This window comes from Stegodyphus dumicola, chromosome 12 (genome assembly GCF_044657685.1).
Source record: "Stegodyphus dumicola isolate Sdum_Otavi_A_Nest chromosome 12, ASM4465768v1".
Classification (NCBI taxonomy): domain Eukaryota; kingdom Metazoa; phylum Arthropoda; class Arachnida; order Araneae; family Eresidae; genus Stegodyphus; species Stegodyphus dumicola.
In genome coordinates, this window is record NC_140779.1 from 42416933 (window position 1) to 42437517 (window position 20585).

At 32.3% G+C, this 20585-nt stretch overlaps 1 protein-coding gene across 1 annotated transcript in view; it reads right to left on the reverse strand.

Moving 5' to 3' along the window:
* The window catches only part of Polr2E (DNA-directed RNA polymerases I, II, and III subunit Rpb5), a 45769-nt gene that overhangs the window by 15597 nt on the left and 9587 nt on the right, over positions 1-20585 (reverse strand). Inside the window, exons 2-4 of the mRNA XM_035365829.2 lie at positions 20483-20540; positions 12376-12464; positions 4327-4388 (exon numbers count right to left, since the gene is read on the reverse strand). Of these exons, the coding sequence (XP_035221720.1) occupies positions 4327-4388; positions 12376-12464; positions 20483-20539 (208 nt within the window). The 5' untranslated portion in view covers position 20540. The remainder of the gene's footprint in view (positions 1-4326; positions 4389-12375; positions 12465-20482; positions 20541-20585) is intronic.

Below are 20585 nucleotides of genomic sequence, written 5' to 3' on the forward strand. Positions count from 1 at the left end.
TTCCTTTTACCAAACAGCTTTATTAAGCTTATGCATTCTTATTTTAAACATCGTACTTTTCAAGTGCGCTGTGGTGAAGCAATCTCTTCAAAAAAAGTGATTTACAGTGGAGTAGCTCAAGGCAGTGTTTTAGGACCGAAGCTTTTTATAATATTCATAAATGATATGCCTCTACCTTTTCATTCTAATATACTCAAATATGCCGACGACACAGTCATCCTCACCAGTTCACGAAGTCCAAATAATGCTTTAGAGAAACTTCAGCTCCAAGTCAACATTATTAACAAATTTTGTCAAAACTGGAAAATCAAACTAAATACTGATAAATGCTGCGTAGTTCTCTTTCGCAGATACAGAAAAAATATCCCAGTGAATATAAATATCCGACTCAATAACCAAGATATTCCTGTTGCCAACTCCTATAAATATTTAGGCGTCTATATTGACAAAACCCTAAATTTCAAAGATCATATTCAATATGTTACAAATAAGGCTAACGCTGCTTTCATTGCTCTCTACTCATTAATTGGAAGAAACTCTAAGTTAAACCTCCGTACCAAGAAAAATATCTACATCTCACTTATTCAACCAATAATCCTCTATGCAGTTCCAGCCTGGGCTACTGCCCGAAAAATAGACAGACAAAAATTAAATGTACTTCAAAACAAAATCTTACGTAGCATAGTGAACGCACCCTGGTTCGTGCGAAATTCTCAAATTCACAAAGACCTGGATATCAATCCAATTCACGACCAAATCCTAATTTCTGCACACAACTTCTTTGAAGATATGAGAAATTCTCCCTATGAAGCTATTAAATCGCTTACAGACTATGACCCTACTATTGAGAACGTAGTGAAAAGACCTCGAACGATCCACCACAATTCTAAGTGGTGGTAGTGTATATAATGTATATATATATATATATATATATATATATATATATAAAATTACTTTTCTTTTGCAGTTACTATTCAAGAAAGATGAACTTTGCAAAATTAGGACTTTATTTTTCATCAATGAATTCTTCGTTTTACTACTTATTTAACCAAGATTTTTACTTTTTATTTTTACTATTTCGTATCTTGTGTTTTAAAATCAAAGTTCGTGGTAACACCAAGTGCTTACTCTCACTCATTAGCCCTAGTGAGCTACATGACCTCATTTTCGCCTTTTACAGTTTCCTATTCATTTAATGATCATATCGCAAGTTTAGAAGATTTTCCAGTGTTTCAAAAGACATAAGACTCTTAAATTCACAAATAGATGTTGCTTTTACTATGTTCGAACTTTATTTATTGCCAAAAACTACAAAAACTTCATTTTTCGAACTCTGACTCCTCGACCAATCTAAATGCCGGACGCTGATCACGTGTTCCTGCTCTTCTTGACTCACGCAGAAGCTTAGACTTTCATTTCGCTTCTCGCCACCATTTACGTATATAATCACCCATGCTATGCCATGATATGCAATTTAGCAAAACTTATTTTATGAGTTCTCTCATTTATTGATCTCGCCTTCGGGCGCGGTGTATTTTAAATACACCTCTTAAATTTTTAACTTTATGGCCTATGGTAAAATGATAATATACTGGTAAGAGCTCCTAGTAGCTAAAGCCAGCAGTAAAGATATGATCCAAGATCCAAGACTTTAAATCTAGCAGCCTTTTGGGAGAAGAGGCGAAACGCGCCAGACACACCTTGTTAATCGCCAACCAGTCATCGGATACTACAGTAACATTAAAAACTTTCTTGGTCCTCAAATTGGGACCAAGGCATGTATGTGTTAATACATTAGTTTTTTTTAAATTAATCAGATCTATGTAATCCTCATAAGATTTCCAGATATATCACTAGGATCTCGTTACTCTGTCCATTATAGCGATTCACTATCTTTTCTTAAATATTGCATCTATAAAAACTTCCTTTTCTCTTTACGCTCAATGTCAAAAAATTACTTTTCATATAGTTCCCAATTCAGTTTTCTTGCTCTTGAGATTTTTCTTTTCTTCTCAGCAATTCTGCAGAACTTTGTCAGAGAATGTAATTACGGTGAAATTATACATTACATCTTTATTAGAGTTCATTCTATGTTACAAAAGCATTTGGAATTTTTTGAAATCTCACCAATTATACACTTAAAATTTCTGTTAAGACTTAAAATTTATAATAGGTGGTTCTATCAAGAAACACTTTAATACCTATCCATACATTATTTAGTAAGGGTTCTTCCCGCTTCCTTACCATATATTTTCGTGGTGTAACTGGAAGCACACAATAAGAAGGTCTGGGGTTTGAATTCTAGAATTGACGAAACACTTTAATACCTATTCATACATTACAGTCAAAAGTCGTTAATCCGGACACAACGGGACTTCGGCGATTCCGGATTATCGATCATCAGTTTAAATCTGGTAAGATGGCATGCAGAAATTACAAAATTAAAAATATGAAACCGTAATTTATGAAATAAAGAACAATTATGATCTAAAGGGTATCAAAATTTACAAAAAGAAAAAGCTTAATATTTATTTGTTTACTTTATTAAACAGTTCTTCAATGTAAGTTGTTTAAGTTGCTTCGTTTCATGTGATAATACTTTCTCTTTAATTCTATTAAACAGACATAATTTCTTGTTTAGTTACAAAGTTCCGCTGTTCAAGTCCTATAATTGCTGTGTTGAGAATACCGACTAATTTGTCAATAGACATTTTTTCGTTTTCAATAACCTCTGGGTCACTTTCTTCACTATCGGAAGCGAATTATAATGACGAGGAACTTGATTTAAATCATATCAAAGATAGAGTACATTGAGATGAAATACTACATTTAGTAAGGATTTGTAAGCCAAATAAAATAAAAACATCTGCCCTGAAGATAAGGATAGTGCTGACAGATCAACTTCCAATTCATTGCGCGCCGCAGCGTGAAATTGATAAACAGATTTCAGATTTCGAAACATACTTTTGCTTTGTAGATCCTTTACATATTAGTAAATGTATATCGGAAATTCTATTTGACATAATCGAAAGTTCAAGCTTACTTTTATAAAATTGCTCTAACAGTCTGCAAAAAATAATAAGCCGGATCCAATTCGAAGATTAAGGAACAACGCAATCTGCAACATTAACTGAATTAGATAATTTTAGCTTAGCTTATACCGTCCATTACACATTAAACGCGCATGCGCACACGCATATTCGCAGACGTAAAGGTCTTACGTGCACTCGTAAACGCCTGTGCGCATGCATGAACGCGACGCATGCGCAGAAAGTTTGTAGCTTTGAGGTCCAGATTATAGATCATTCCGGATTATGGGTGTCCGAATTAACAACTTTTGACTGTATTTAGTAAGGGTTCTTCCTGCTTCCTTACCATATGTCTTCGTTGTGTAACTGGAAGCATGCAATAGGGAGGTCTGGGGTTTGAATTCTAGTGAGGGCATTACTCATTTTTTCTGTTTCTTACTCCGGTAAAAATCTTATGATGCTACAAATGGTACCTGAACTAAAATTTGGTGGATAATAATTTGTCATCAGTTTGGTTTGGCAACCAAGGCCACACCTCTCTAGTGACCATTTAAGTACAGTAAAATGTAAAGGATTTTTGTCCTTCTTTACCACAAGCCTTCACTGTGTAATTGGAAGCATGTCTGACTGCAAGACAAATCGAGAGGTTTAGAAATTGAATCCCATGTTTTTTGCTTCAATAAAAATTAAGCAACCTTTAGTAACTACCCATACGTAGGTTATTTAAATAGCTTATTTCATAAGGGAGACTTTCTTCCCCCCTTTCATATGCTGAATTTTAAAGGCTCCAAATTATAATAACTAATATTCCAAAATTTAGAATAATAGTTGTAATTAATTTCATAGCAGATATTATTTTTAATTAATTTAGTTTAAAAGTAATACTTCCTTTAAAATCAATACTCCTTAACTAAGATATTTTTCTAATGAAAAATTATGCATAAATATGGGTATTTACTATAAACTGCTGATAAACTAAGAAGTAGCTACTTAATCATATCCATTTTGTGAAACTATAATACACTTTTAAGAAGCATAATGCATTTACAGATCATCTCCGCGTTATTCCACAAAAATCTGAATACATCTACTTGGAATTATGGGAACACATTTCTTGAAAACATCTGCAATCTCATTGAGTGATCATCTGATCTCTCATATTCCTCTATTAATAATATGAAGAGACAAGTTACCCCGAAGAATTATACTTCTTCAAAATGATATCAAAAATTATAAATCACTGTTTCTATGTACTTATATATATTACACAACAAGCAATCTAAACAAAATGCCATACCAGTTGGATCATCATTGTGGGCCACAAGAACTATGAGATCACTTCTTGCAGGCTTTCTTTCACTACAATTGTGAAAAAATACATAATATTTAACATGGTATTTTTTTCAGCACATAATTAAAAAATAATAACCCTAGTTTTAAAGAAAAATATCAAAACTCTGCCCTTTATCTTCTTAAGTTAATTCCAAGTAATAAAAATACCTGAAATAAAATATTTAAGAGGAATTTTATGTTAACAAAATATTTTAAATTTCAGCCTTTATTATAAATCCTTCTTTGTGTATTCCTCACCAAAATGCAAATAAGTAGCAAGTTAAAATGAAGATTTTGATTTTAACCATTTCGCCGTTCTGAAAATCCCAAACATTTCATGGCATTTTACTCTTCCAAAGATGAACTTTTTGTGTCTAAAAACTGGCCTCAGAGTATTTCTTTCCCTCTTTCACCAGCTGTGAATATGCTACCTATTTAGAAGTTTTATTTAAATCAGATTGAACTGCGTAGCTGTCGCAATGAAGGATGCTGAATAACGACCCTTTAACGAGGACGATAAAACACAAAGGCTGGTGTATCCCTTAGAGAAAATAGTTTTCTCTTTAACCTCACTTCTTGCACCCAATCCCAAATCTATTACAATGTAAATGTAGTTTTTAATTGTCAAGTAAAAGCTTTATTTAAAGTAAAAATAAGAGAATTAGCTAATATTGCCTATTTGAAGTATGTTTGAATTTTATTTTTTTATTTTCTTGATGAACTGTAACAAAAATAGTAATCGAATTATTTCCCTTACATTTTTATATATTTAATTAAAAGGTTTATTTTCTTTATGAGAAAAAAAATCTTCCTTTAGCTTTGCTATTTAAGGTTCTTATTTAAAATTGGAATTATTTAGAGATTTTTTAGCTTACTGTATTTTTCCTACAGCAAAAAAAGTTTTACTTAAGCGAAGTGCCAATTTCAAAGAGTAAGAAGGTGGTAACTGTTTGTATTACTCTTGTTGCATAGATTACTAGAAAAGTGACATTTAAGGAAAAAAAGGGGGGGACTGAAAATTCAACATTATTCATAATAAAATTAAGCAGCAAATTTTTGACCATTTTTAATTTTTTAAATTGCAATTGTTGCAACTATCTTTATAATTCCATTAATATTCTTATTCTAGCCTCATAAAAGTAAATGGCTTCAAGAATAGTATCTTCCAAGACTAACCTCATAAAAACTTTTCAGTGTCCTTAAAATTAGGTTAAGCAAACTTAAATACTTATTTAAACTTATTTCTTAAGGTTTTGGGTATATGTGGATTAAAAATATGAAGCACTCGCATTGCAGCTCGTATATTTTAAATGATATAATAACATATAAAATTGAGTTTCCCACTTTGTACTTAGAATTTAAATACATTAAAATTTTGAATGCTAAATTTTAACCGCTAATGTAATTCTGTAAGTGTTAAATAAGTAACGGGAACAACATATAACAAATTTAATTTTAAAATACCAAAACTTTATTCTTATTTACATACTTCTATACAACTTTACAATGAAGGTACATCTAGTTCTACTTAAAGAAATTAAAATTGCAATTGCAAAATAAATTTTTGTAATGTAAAGATATATTATGAGGTTTTGTTTATGAAATATGATTACTACTTGTTTTTAAGATTCTTACAATATAAATGAAAATTTTATAAAATTTTGTATCAGTATTTTTTGCAAATGAAGGTATACCGGCCATTTCTACCACTTGATAGTATATAAATTTGTCTGCTCTAAAAAATGGCAGATAACTATTTTCGAACCAAAAAAGTTCATATTATCGAAAATGTTTTGCGCAAAATATAATTATAGATTTAGAAACTATACGGCAATCCAAATTTCATATATTACTGTTGTTTCTTTCAAAATTTCCAAGCTTTTAATGCTGTAGCTTTCTCAATTAATGAGATTTAAAAAAAAGATATTGATTAAAAAAACATTAATAGTTCAAGTTTTGAAAAATTAACTGTAACTTCAAAAATTTCAGTTTAACAGTGTCATTCATAATTGGTGCAACATAGTCATGATGCATCCTCAGAGAATCGTTAGGAATTGAAAAGATAGCATTAAGAACTTTTAGATCTCTTTGTACGGGAGAAAGCTGTTGTGGATCTTGCTCGTATTGAGGGGGTATCCACTCGACGAAAATGATCCCCCATCCTTTACTTTGCTGAAACAGCCCCACTGTGATCCTAATGGAATACCGCGGAGAAGATAAGTGTGACTAAATAACCCGTCAATCACCCCTTTTCATTTTTGACTCATACTGGGAGGCTGGAAAAACATGCTGCGACAAATGTGTCTTGGGAGTTATGGTCTAGCCCACATTTTACCCCAATGAGAGTCTGCCGTTATTAACGGATGATAATGTATTTCCTGTGAACGTATATCTCTTGGGGCAAATGGTGATCTAGTTAAGACAGGACGTGTTTCTGGCATTGCATGCATGCTACTTTGTTAGTTTCCTGACAGCTCTGATAATTGCAATTATTTGGCTTTGCATTCGCTCGTTGCCGGAATTTTAATTCTGACGCTCTGGTAGAGTAAGTTAACCAGTCTGAGTTGTATCTATGCGTAGTCCTAGAGTACCAGTCCAACATTTGAATTAAATTGGTCTGTTATTATTTTATTTTGCATCATAATGTGTTGTGGAAAGTGTAGACAAGAGACTGCTTTTACATCCTAGGTTACATTTAAATAAAAAGTTTAGTTTAACTTTCTCAAAACCCTATCTTTGTTCTCAAGACATAGTAATACTTCACTTCCCATCTGTTAGGGTTATTAAGACTAAAATAGCATTACCACATCATATATAAACCTATAAGTGGTGTCCGAACAAACTGCAGATCATGTCACAAGACAAAGCAACAAATTTTATCACTACATGCCTTCAACACAAGCTATGCCTTCATCTAAGTTATGCCTAATTTCAGTAATTGCCTCAATATTCATCTTTGACAATACACGAGCTTCATTGAAACAAACTATTACACTTGATCATACAAATTACAGAGTGATATTTTTAGAACACTTAAGAGATGCACTTTTTACTTCAACCAGCTGCAGAATTACAGAAAGTCACAATAGCAACTGCCATGCTCTGAGGCATTGAGCTGGTAGAAAGGCACTGGTAAATTTTTGTTGTATTAACCAGGTAATGAGAATTATAAGTTCAAAATTTTAAAACCACTTTTGTGAAAGCATTCCCAGTGATGAAAGGTAGACCAAAATCAGAAGCAGAACTCTTTGGTATGTATCAAATTAAGGTAGAAGAGTTAAGGGAGTTTATATTGAGAAAATATGAGTAGTGTACTTATTGTATGGGGAAAAGCCTGATGCAAAAGGCTTTTCCCCATACAATAAAATACAATGAAATTGAGGCAATGGTCTAGGAAGTATTATACAAATAATACTTCCTAGACCATTGCCTCAATTTCATGATTTTGTGAAATTATGAAACCCGAGTACACTAGAACAGTTATTTGTAATAATATTTAGCTCAAAAATAAGAAAGAATCAATGAACACACACACAATCAGAGGTTGAATGAATACTTCCATAGATTTCTAGAGGAAGGAACCCAAAGGTTTGGCGACAGCAGACACTTTGATAACTCTAAGAATTTCACCTGCAAATGGTGATAATCAAAACAAATCACAAAATAGGAAATCGAAGAAAATACCAAGAACTTAACTTTAGTAGTCAAGAGTACAGTACGCCCAAGGAACGGGCTCTCAGATTCAATTAAATACAATGTCAATAAAACTTTTGTCCCTCCCACTGATTCAAATTCTGTTAAATAATGTACCAGCATATGTATACAGACAAAAGACACAGGGATACAAAGTAGTTGATTGGCAGAAAATTTTTTAAAGAAAAACTTTACACATTATAGAGTGCTTGGTGTTGCAAGAAGACTAATTGCGGCCCAAGGCAAACAGTGTGATATCATATGGACAGTAACCTTACACATGCAGACAAAAAATAAACACCAGGAGGTGTTTTTTTTTTCCCCCATTGGAAGATCTACAGCAGTGCTCCGCAACCGGTGTGCCATGACAATTTGTTTTCCTTAATAATGTCTATTTTAAATGTTTTTATATATTTCACTGTTGTGTGTCAGCATTTGAATTTTTTCGGCACTTCCTTGATAACTCGGAACTCAAAAATATATAACTTTTTTTAAGCGCAGGTATCACATTGATAATTATTATGATTGCATATAAATAAATATGTTATGGTTTTATAATTGTATATTTTTCAAATTAAAAACAAAAATTTATTGTAAATTTTGTGTATAAATCAATACATATATACATTAGCTTTTGGTGTGCCACGAAAGTGCATCGCAGGTGAGAAAAGGTTGCGGAGCACTGATCTACATGTTGATATAAATTCAAGAGATGGATTTGCCACAGGAGGCAAAAATTAATTTTCAGAAAGCTGCTGTGCAAGTGGAAGTGAATACGCTGTGGAAACACAAGTTTGAACTTGAAGGATTCAGCACAGACAAGATAATAAAGCTGCAGAAACTGGTAAGAAATTTTTTGGAAAATATGTCATGATTAGAGGGAATAAGAACTGCATGCTTATAAAGCTTATTTTAATTCCTTTAAATATTCCTGTAAAATTTTTATCTGAAATGTTCCATTTCAGCTGCAGTGCCACAGAATTTGCTAGGTATTACACATCTGCTACACTGAAAATGTAATGAAAAATATTAAAATAATGCCAGCAAATGGATCTAATAAAGGTAAGCCCAAAAACGTACTTCTAACTTACTATCACAGTAAATGAGTTCAAGAGCTGAGAGACAGAAAGAAATGAGAAAATACATTTATTAAAAACATATAAGAAATACCCAGAGGTTAGTCAAGAGAATGAAATGAATATAAACCTAAAGCCTCTCTCCTCTATTAAAATTCTTAGCTTATGAAATTAATTATACCAATAGCCAATCTAAACAAAATATTTTCATTTGCCAAAAGTAGTTAAATTCCTTACATGGATGATGGATGATAAGTTTCAAGATGATGGATGATAAGATATCAGCCATGCTCTCAAGGATATACTTGGGAAGAAGGTTGATAGAGCTCTGGTCTCATCCAAAAGTGAAGAAAAGCATAAATGCTTAAGTAATAATGAAAACATCTTATTTAATTAGCAATGACGAAGAGATCTTACAATTGCATGAATAAACGTTTTTCTATTTCATAAACCACTGAACCACAGCAACATGTTTCTCCAGAATTTCATAAAAAGACCGATCTTTCAGATAAGACAGCTGTGATAATTTTAAGAGTAAATGTGTAAAGTAATTCAGAATAAATATACATTCTGTAGGAAAATGAGCATGGAAGTTTTCCAAAAAATCTTGATAACAGTCGACTAAACATAAGACTGAATCAAGATTTCTATTTACAGAGCAGTATTAACTGCTCTGTTTGTATCAACTACTACTGTAGAAAATTTGGAACACTTATGTAAATTACAAAGGCATTATTGATAACTTTGCAAATGCACTAGCCAGATTTGTACTCCTGGGAGGGAGCGGTAAATAAATAAAGAGGGTGTTTATTCATTTTTAGAATGATTTTGATAAAGAAAAATTAAAAAACAAATATTTTGGAAATTAAAATTCCTTGCAAAAGTGCATTACCTGAAATGGCAAATATTGCCTACTTCTTTTAAATTTATTCTTTTTTCAAAATGTCACAAGCTGTAAGGATATGTTTTTGTGCTTTTTGAAGAGAAATATTCCTATTTTACAATTAAAAAATGCTATGAAACGCATGGTATTCAAATTTCTACGTGCAAAATAAGCAACATTATTTTTCATAAAGGGAAAAATTGTCAATCATTCCTTCTGCATGGAAAGAAGACTCCAAACAAACACCTGAAAAAGGTACATACTGCTTCTAAAGTTCTAGAATCTCATGTGTTTTGGTAACATAACCTAAGCTAAGACTTCTCGTTAGACTTAATCACTATGTCTAGATAAGCAAACAGAAATGTAAGAAGGGTGTAAAAGACCCTCTTAGTTAAAACTAAGTAAGGTGAACAGAAGGTACATTTGATGTTTATGAATCAACCAACCTTTATGGCATAAATTCAAAAGCAGTATTTAAAACTGAAAATTCTAAGTAGCTATTAGCCAAAGGTTATGCACAGATATTTGAATGCACAAGTTAGCTCTTAACCTACACCAGCATGACAGCACTATTAGTAAAAATAAAGCAATACTATACACAGGAATGCTTATCATAGAATAACAACCAGTAACACGGCCTTCAGCAGCCAGAATACGCATTGACTAAAAAGAATCTCAAATCCTTACTTACATACTCATGAGCTAATTTGCATTCTGACAGGAAACTGGAAACAGAGAAGTGACAGTGCACATTCATAACATAAAATAACTGGTTAATTAACATAAATATCTTATAACATTGAATCTATGGGAAGAGAAAATCCATTGATGGGAAATCAATTGCATACTCTTTAAATATAAAATAATAAACAAAGACTTAATTTAAAAAGACTAAAAAACATAATGTTCACAAACTTTTGCTGAGGTATAGCACAATAATTTTTTAAAACCCTGTAGGAAAGCTGTTTAGCCATAGATGAATGGAAATACATTGCGACCCTTTGGCGAAGAATGGATTTATCTTAACTACTGGAACAAAAAAAAGGTCTACTTATTATCAAAAACAAAGAGAAAATAATATACAAACCTGGCTCCATCATCAAAGAAAGTTTCAGTAAGGGGTTTATGATTGTCACAGGATTCTTTTATAAAGGGAAATTAAAAATAAGAAAAATGAAAACAAATGTTAAAATCTACTCATTGTGCTATCAAGAGAAAGTTTCACGTCCAATATTTACAGAAGAAATTCCATTTCTTTATCCCAAAATCTTTAAAAGAGTGAAACTTCATTAAGACAAAGCGGCAAGTCATACTTTGAAAAGTACCACTGCTATTCTTGGGAAAAAAAAATGAAGATACAGGCTCTGCACATATACTTTTCTCAACGTATTCCTGCGGAGTCCCCCGATGTTTCATTTATGAACTACTGCACCTTTGGTCTCTTGGAAAGAGCTCTACCTAAGCGCAAACCCACAACGATTGAACGAGTCTAGAAAGTAGTGAAAGAGATATAGAAATTAACATCCGTGAAGATTATAGAAAAGCCTTTTTATCATGGAAATCACAATGCAAACTTACAGTCCAGTAGAAAAGCTATCAGATCGAATATTAAAAACAAAAAATATCTCTACCTTTTTAAACATTAATTAAATTTCCCCAAAATCACTCTAAAAATGTGTAAACACCATCTGTAATTATTTTCAAAATAATAAGCAATGAACTTATTTGTAATACAACCTTAGAATCTTAGCTCAACTTTAAACTGTAGAAATTTAACAGTAATTTTAACTTTTATGTAAAAAATTCAGCAATTGAAATTGCTTCATAACTTAAATCTATTTAATGCAATTTATGAAAAAGTTTGATTTACATTAATATCTTTTAAATACTTCCAAACTATCAGGCCAACTGCTTGTAAACATTCAAAGAGAATTTTACTTTATATTAAATTAGCTGCAATATTAATTTCCACTTATAATTTCAAAAAAGGAATAAATTGAATTTACTCAAAATCATGTATCTAAGACCTTTTTCAGTTGTCTTGGCTTCTAAAACTAAATTCTTTGTATACTCTTCCAGGCTCCAAACATAGTTGTCGTTTGATTTTTCACTACTGGCTTTAAAATATTTACTGCAATGATTATTTTGAGCTATTACCCCAAACTATTCACTTTAATTAAATTTTACATGTAGTATTTAATAAGAAATCAGCTATAAATCATACTTCAAACATAAGAATTAACCACTAAAAAATAAATTATGTAAAAATATAATTTTAACAATTAAAAATATTGCTTCTAAAATTAATTTCTTCAATCATCAAAAAACTTTTAGACAGCACTCTAAAATGTAAGATTATTACCTAGGTTTATCACCATACTGAGCTTTGAATTCATCTAGAGTTTGATCCAACTCCTCTTGAGTAACTAAATATCCTCGATCATGGCACAGCTAAAAAAAAAGTACTTTCATTGTAAAATGTAAAACTTGTAAAAGAGAAAGAATTGCTATATTTGAAGATGGAAAATATTCATACTAGAAATTTTCCTCGGGATATTACAACCAAGAATAAACAATCACATATTATTAAACTGAGAACATATGCCAAATTATCAACTGACTTACAACTAAAGTAATTTTATGTACTACAGAAAAACTAATACTTGAATCAGACTACTTCTCTTTCAGTATTAAATAATTATTATAGGCTGATGTGTTTTCAACATACATAATGATAAATATTTATAAAACATATAATACACTCATATTCAAAGAATAAGCAACAAATGCTAAAAGAAAAGGTATAAATGTAAAGAGGGGAATTAAAACATACAACTTACATATAAGGTAAAGGTTGCATCATTAAATGCAAATAGGCAACTAAAATTAACATAAAATGCAATCCCAGAGTCACACCACCCCAATCCCTTAAAAAAGAACATGACTGAGCCATGCATCATTTTGTAAGCAGCAATAGCTCTGCATAATCTAAGATAGCCAAAGAGGAAAGCATGAGCTGAAGACGCCATTTGCATGATGAAATATGTTGGAGGGCTGTCGGGATGTTTCAAGCTGATGCAAGACTATCTGCTGCTGCGAGAGAACTGAATGTGCATCATAGTGTTAAACTGGCTGTGGAATCATTACCAAAGGTAATCAAAAACCCTGTAAAAGGCATGGGTGTGGATCAAAGGATTACGACAATGGCAGACGATAACTTCCTGTTGCTATGTGCAAGACGCCGAAGATCACTAACAACATGACAGCAGGCGTCGCATCTCTTTGCTGCTGCAGGATGGCCCATATCCCGCCAAACTGTGTTGTGTTGACTGCATGAAGATGGATTGTACACCTCATGGCCAATGGTTTGCATTTCTTTGTCCCCATGGCACGTTAGAGCACAGTTGAACAGGACCTGTGAACATTGCAGTTGTACACCAGAGCAGAGGAGCCACATACTCTTTACAGATGAGTCATTGTAAAAGGTCATGGTCCAAGCATGATTAATAAGCATAAATCATACAGAAAGCTAAACTGCATCAGAAAAGATCGTGCTGTCAATTGGTGATATGCTGTGTATTCTGATATTACAAAGGTCCTGTGCATTATGAGCTGCTTCCAAGCAACCAAATTATCAATTAGGATGTTTACTGTCAACAACTTATGAAACTGGAGGAAAGTTCATAATTGGTAAAGGAATCAAGTTTCATCACAATAATGCGAGGCCTCGCACATCTTTAGCAACACACATGAAATTACTGGAGCTTGGTTGGGAAATGATGTCGCATCTCTCATATAGCCCCTCTTTGCACCATTGGTTTATCATTTATTTTAAAGTTTTCAAAATTTCTTAAATGGTAAAAATTTCAGTAACAATATGGCCTGTAATCACACTTAATTGAACTTCCGGAAGTTCTATCAGCATGAAATCATGAAGTTATCAAAAAGACGGTAAAAGGTCATCGAACAGGATGGAAGGTATCTGACTGATTAAAGTTAATTTTTTTGCGCTGGAAAAAATTGGGGGTGGGGGAAAGAACTACTTTCTTGCCAACCCGAAAGAAATGTTTAACAGCAGCAAAACTTACTAGAATATGAGTTTTTTATTTCCTTTTCTGTATGTAGCAAAGACAAGATACAAAAATTATTGTGAAGATGTTTTTATGCCCAAGCTATTTATATTGACTCTAATTACTTTCCGTTGATTTCCAAGCTGAGAGGAAGGGTAAGACGTTTTGGAACAGGCAACAGAAAGATGAAATCTTGAATGTTGACACTACACAAACCTATCATGATAAAAGACTATAGAAATAAACTAAAAGAAAGGCTACTGAAATGTGAATACAGAATGGTGATTTTTCTTAGAAACAGATTGAGAAAATAAATAAGGATACTGCAAAGGAAGTTATACCAGAACTGAAAATGAATAAATGACATGGACAGTATGATTGTGCAAAAAACAAAGCTTATAAACTTACGACACAAAAACACTATACTACAGGAGTAGAGGAAAATTACACAAAGTTGAGATGAGAAAGAAGACCATTTCCTAAGTAAAAGAAAACATATGTGGAGGAACAGTTTAGCGAGATCAAAAATTTAAAAACACAAAAAGAGTAAAAAAAGTTTAACAGAAAATCAGTGCTCTATCTTACTTGCCTATCACAGGATTATTACTTGTAGAAAAGATGATAGCGAGCTTACAAGTGATCAAGTTGAAGTGCTGCAAAGATGAAGAGAGTTCTTTTGAAATCTCTGCAGAAGTGATCTAAGGCAAGAGGATGGTCTAACTACCGATCTCGATGTTTTCGAGAATGATCAAACTCTGGAACTTAATGCACCATCCTTGTGTGATGTTAGGAAGGTTACTGATAATCTAAATAACAATAGGACTGCAGGTGCAGATGATATAAAGGCAGAATTTATTAGTATTAACTTACCTAAACTGATTGATGTTATTTATAAGGTTATACTTCATATCTGGACTATGGAGCAGATGCCCATTGAATGGGTAGAAGGCTCCATATATTCCATTTTTAAAAAAGGAAACAGGTTTGAATGTTACAATCATCGAGGTATCAGAATCTTAAAGCGAGCATTTAAAATCTTTTCCCATATTTTATATAATAGGTTATTATCATAGGCATTTGCAGCTATTAACAATTACCAATGTGGATTTCAAGCTGTAAAATCTACTATTCATTAAATTTACTCTGTTAAACACATTTTGAAAAAAAACTATTGAACATAATTTTGATACCTTTCACCTTTTTACTGATCTTTAAGGCTGCTTACGATAGCATATACCATGAAAAGGTGTTTGAAGCTATGCAGAATTCAGATTTCCAAGAAAATTGGTTGACCTATCTAGAATGACTTTAAAGAGAGTTAAGTACAGAGTTAAAATCATGTCTGATCTATCAGACGCATTCTATACTGAAAGGAGATTGAGACACGGTGATGCACTTGCATGCATGTTTTTAAATATTGCCCTTGCAGAGAATCCAGAATTTAGTTATAAATTTAAAGGCACCATTTTTCAAAAATCTATACAGTTACTAGCTGACAACATCAATGCTATTGGCTGAAGTAAACAGGTGCTTATGAAGACTTTTATTTCTTCAGAGTCTGCAGCCAGAGACATTGGACTAACCATTAATGAGAGTAAAACAAAATTTATGGTAGTAATAGGTAGAACACATAATCCTCTCTCACTGCAAATAAATTCTTATACTTTTGAAGTCACTGCTCAGTTTACATATCTTGGTATTATCTTTAATGATCACAATACTAAACTTGAAATCGACAATAGATTATTTGGAGATAATAGAGTTATCCCGGTTTAATGAATTTACTTACGTCTAAATTATTAAACTTCAAGATAAAAAATTCTTTATACAACTCTTATTAGACCTACCATATTGCATGGTAGTGAATGCAGGCCATTAACAAAAACAGATGAAGAAAGACTTGTAATCTTCTTAAGAAAAATATTCCAAAAAATATATGGCCCAGTTAGAGAAAATAATAGATGGTGAATTTTGCGTAATCATGAAATCTATAGAAGATACAAATATCTTAATATTGCCCAAGTCATAATATCTTATTGTATCAAGTGGCTTAGACATATTTTTAGATGTGACAACTTGAATCCTGTTAAAAAAAGGTGACCTTTCAAAGTGTAAAGGGTAGCAGGAAAAGAGGACGACCTAGCACAATGTGAATAGATTGTGTAGAATCAATCATTAGTGGACCATAGCGATTGATCATATCCATTGCAGGCGGCTTCTTGAGATGGCCTTAGCCTGTAATAAGCTGTAGTGTAACTCATGAAGAAAGAAGTTTCCTTGTATAAAGAACAATTCAGGATATGAAAAAATAAAATTCCTTATTGTATCTTGATTTAAAAAAAAAAAAAAAAATTTAAATTTAAAAATGCTTAAAAGAATCGCAACAAAGATTATTCACTATCAGACTACAGACATACTCATTTATGCACATTTGGCATGACATCATTTGAGATATCCAGAGCCTGCGTAATATTTCTTTCCACACATTTTTAATAGATTTAAACGAAAATTCAGTAACCGATAACAGTAACTGTGTTTTAATGAATTCTTTGTGCAAGTCTTGGTAACAAGCCCTGCAAGCGGTCAAATTCCGTTGAAATTGTAGAATGATTTCATGTTCTTAAAATGATTTCCAAGTTTATTAGTCAGTTGGAGGCCTTCAGCAATTAAATCTACTGTTACTGCACCTTCTTCATCATCTTCAGCAACTTTCCTTGGTGCTGGTGTGATTCTCTGAAACAGTTAGGTACAGAATAATAATAATAATAATATTTATTACAGCACGCTTCGCCTCTCATCGAGCACTACAGGTCGGTACTAATCATTCCGGTTGTTGCGTTTTCATTCAGATTACTTTATTAATTATAACGAAAATTACAAATATATATTAAATGTGTTAAATTACAGAGTTAATTAATTATAAAGTAATACATCGAGCTGTTAGTAATTAAGATTAAATAAGGTTAGTAGTCTATGTACAATATTCACAGGGTCTTTTTTTGGCAGGCTGCAAATTACATTCGCCAAGTCTCATCACCTGCTTACACATATCTCATTTTGATGGTCGTTAACATATTTGATAATGGCTCGGGCGCCTCTTTGTCCATAATAATCCTTGAAGATTGACTCCAGGCTTGGGTCCGGTCCTAGGGTGGAAAAGTGACGTTGTCGAAGATCTTTCGTCAGTGGACACGTCGTCAAGTAGTAGTTGACATTGGCATCTGCTGTGGATGCAGGCTATAGAAAACTGATTTGAGTCTTTTTAATGAGACGGTGGTGAAGATGGAATAGGTAAACTGGCCTGTCTCCGCTGTGTCCCATCGTTCTTACCAGAAATATCCAATGAATCTTTGATTTGGTTGCAATTTCGGAAATAGGTACTTGACCGTCGAAGCTAGAAAGAAGAGTGGCCTCTTAGGCTGCTCCGTTCGCGACCTCGTTCCAGATGATGCCTTGGTGGCCTCTTATCTATTGTAGGATGATTGTTGTCATCGCCCAGGGTAGCTAGCAGTCCTTTTAGGACAGGGATGTGCAGCGGTATTTGTCCTATTTTGTTTAAGCTTTGGAGGGCACTCATAATGTCTGTGTAGAAATAAATACAGTACAAAGTCTTTAATCTGGACTCATCAGTACTTCGGTGATTCCGGATTATAGATCATCAATTTAAATCTGGTAAGATGACATACAGAAATTACACAATTAAAAATATGAAACTGTGATTTATGAAATAAAGAGCAATTATGATCTAAAGGGTATCAAAATTTACAAAAAAAAAAGCTTAATATTTATTTGTTTATTTTATTAAACATTTGTTTCAATGCAAGTTGTTTAAGTTGCTTCGTTTTTTGTGCTAATACTTTCTCTTTAATTCTATAAACAGACATAATTTCTTGTTCAGTTACAAAGTTCTGCTGTTCAAGTCCTCATTAACTTCTCCGTCACTTTCTTCATACCTTTATCCATTTTTTGCAGCAATTTGTCTTTTTGTTTGATGGACATTGAAACATGCTTTCGCTTTGTGGATCCTTTGCCAGCTCCAGAATCGGAAAATCTTTTTGACATAATCGAAAGTTTAAGCTTATTTTTTATAAAACTGCTCCAACAGTCTGATCCAATTAGAGGATTAAGGAACAATGCAATCTGCAACATTAACCGAAATAAATAAATAGATAATTTTAGCCTAGTTTATACCATCCGTTATACATTAAACACACACGCATAAACGTATTATGCTCATGCGTAAACGCTACACATGTGCAGACAGTTTGTAGCTTTGAGGTCCGGATTATAGATCATTCTGGAATAAAGACTTTGTACTGTATCTTTATTCTTGAATTGGCCAGTCTATAGGGTGGCATCTTTGAGAGCTCTGATTCCACCTGGAAGACGGTTGCATGGTCACTTAGTCTTTTGACTGCAAGATGTATTATTGAATGCAACAAAGGTCGCGCCGACTCTGGCCGACGTGGCCGTGTGACTCTGACTCCCTCATATATACATATATGTAAACATATACGCATGGGATATAGCTTATTTTTTTAGTATAAAAGAAGTAATAGATGCTACAGAAAAAATTGATGGCATAGGAAATTATTTATATTAATTAGCATTTATTATGAAATGGAAAAACTGGCATTAGTTATTTCTAAGAAACAGTACATCTTCGGCAAGACCTTTGTTGGAGGGCCATAGATCTGATTTGATAAACTTCAGATCTGAGAAGAGTCTTTCCACACTAACTTGAGTAGGAGGAAGAGCTGTTACTGTTAGGGCTACTTTCTTTTAACTTTTCAGGAAAGATTTTTTTAGAAGTTCTAAAAGAGGTGTCTTGCAAGCACAATAATATTTCTCTATTTCTTCAAAGGCCCTTTGGAAATCTTGTTTGTATTTTTTTATTTTTATATCTAAAGATTCTTTATTTTTAATCGCTTAGCCTTTTCAATATTATCAAAAAATATTTCTTAAAATCTAATTCATCTTTGGAAGAGGATGATAGAGGCTCAATTGCAATGGCTGCAGTTTGACTGTCCCGATTTGAATTCTCCAATTGTTCTGAAAATAATTTCATTCTTAATGAAAGTTCATAGATGGCTCTCTTTGCCTTTTTAATTTGTTCGTCATCTAAGAAAATTCGGTGTTTCGAACCTACATATATGAACCAAGCAAGATCTCATTGTCTAGCAAATTAGTTTATCTTTTCTTTATTGAAGAAATGATTCCTTCTGCAATAAACCCTCCATTTCAGAAAGAACAAACATCACATTCTTCCATTCTCACCTCCTGTCAATTCTTCAGATTGCAACTTTTTTGTGGCTGTATATGGTGTAGAAAGAAGAGTTTCCTATTCTGCAAGATCATTCCACAGTCTGTTAGTGAAACATTAGGGTTATCTTTATCTTCTAAAAAACATAATTCTAACAACCTCTTTATCATCAAATATGTATTTCCTTATTGCATTGCTTGATCAATAATTGCTCCTTTTCTTGCTCACTTCCTAAGAATGGCATCAATTTTGGGAGTTCTTGCTGCTATTGCTGCTTACCTAAATTTACCAGTGATATTTATAACTAAATGAATCAGTTTAATCACTAATGGCAAATATCACATCCATCCTCCTCCCTTATATTTATTTATTAACATGTCAATAAAATCGAAAATAACTATTTATTAATGCATATAGTCCATAATAGAAATAAAAACTTAGTTTGTCATTATTTTTTTTTTTTTCAATTCATTTTAATTTCATTTCAAATTCAAACTGTCCAACAAAAACTAGAGTCCGAGTTGATCTGTTTTTAGCGACTCCAGCTCAGACTCCTTTTACCCCGAATTTTGCCAGACTCTGATTCCAACTCCATGACTCCGAGTGCACAGACCTGATTTTTATCATAAAAATATTTTGGAAAAGTTCTTCAAATCTTTCTAATAGAATTTTTTTAACATTAGGAACAACCTGTAACAATTTGTAATGATTTTAGATAATTCTGGGAAAAGTTTAGAACTATAACTACATATTACACTTTCTAGATAGAAGAACATAAAATAAGCTCAGTGAATTCAAGAAAAATTCATCATCGTACTTAAAATCAATATTCGTACATCACTTCAGTCACCAATTTAGTAGTACAAAAATACTTGTAACTATGATTCAGGAATAATAACCAATATTTTCTGTTATTTAACTGATAATTAAAATTGATGAAATTATGAAAAGTAAATGAATTTACATTTATACTAAATTACAAAAAATAAATGAACTTACATATTGAATGGTATTATTATGAAAAGTAATAATGGCAAAAAATATAAATCACATAAATAATAATTTGATACAAATTCCATACATATATCTGATATTCTCAGTGTTAAACAAAATAAGAAATATAAATATTTTACAACCTGCATGATAGTTCGCCTAATTCTCCATAATTTGTAACATTCTGCATCATCATCCATACTGAAAATAAAAGCAACTATCAGTTTCATCTTGCTTATAATAGGG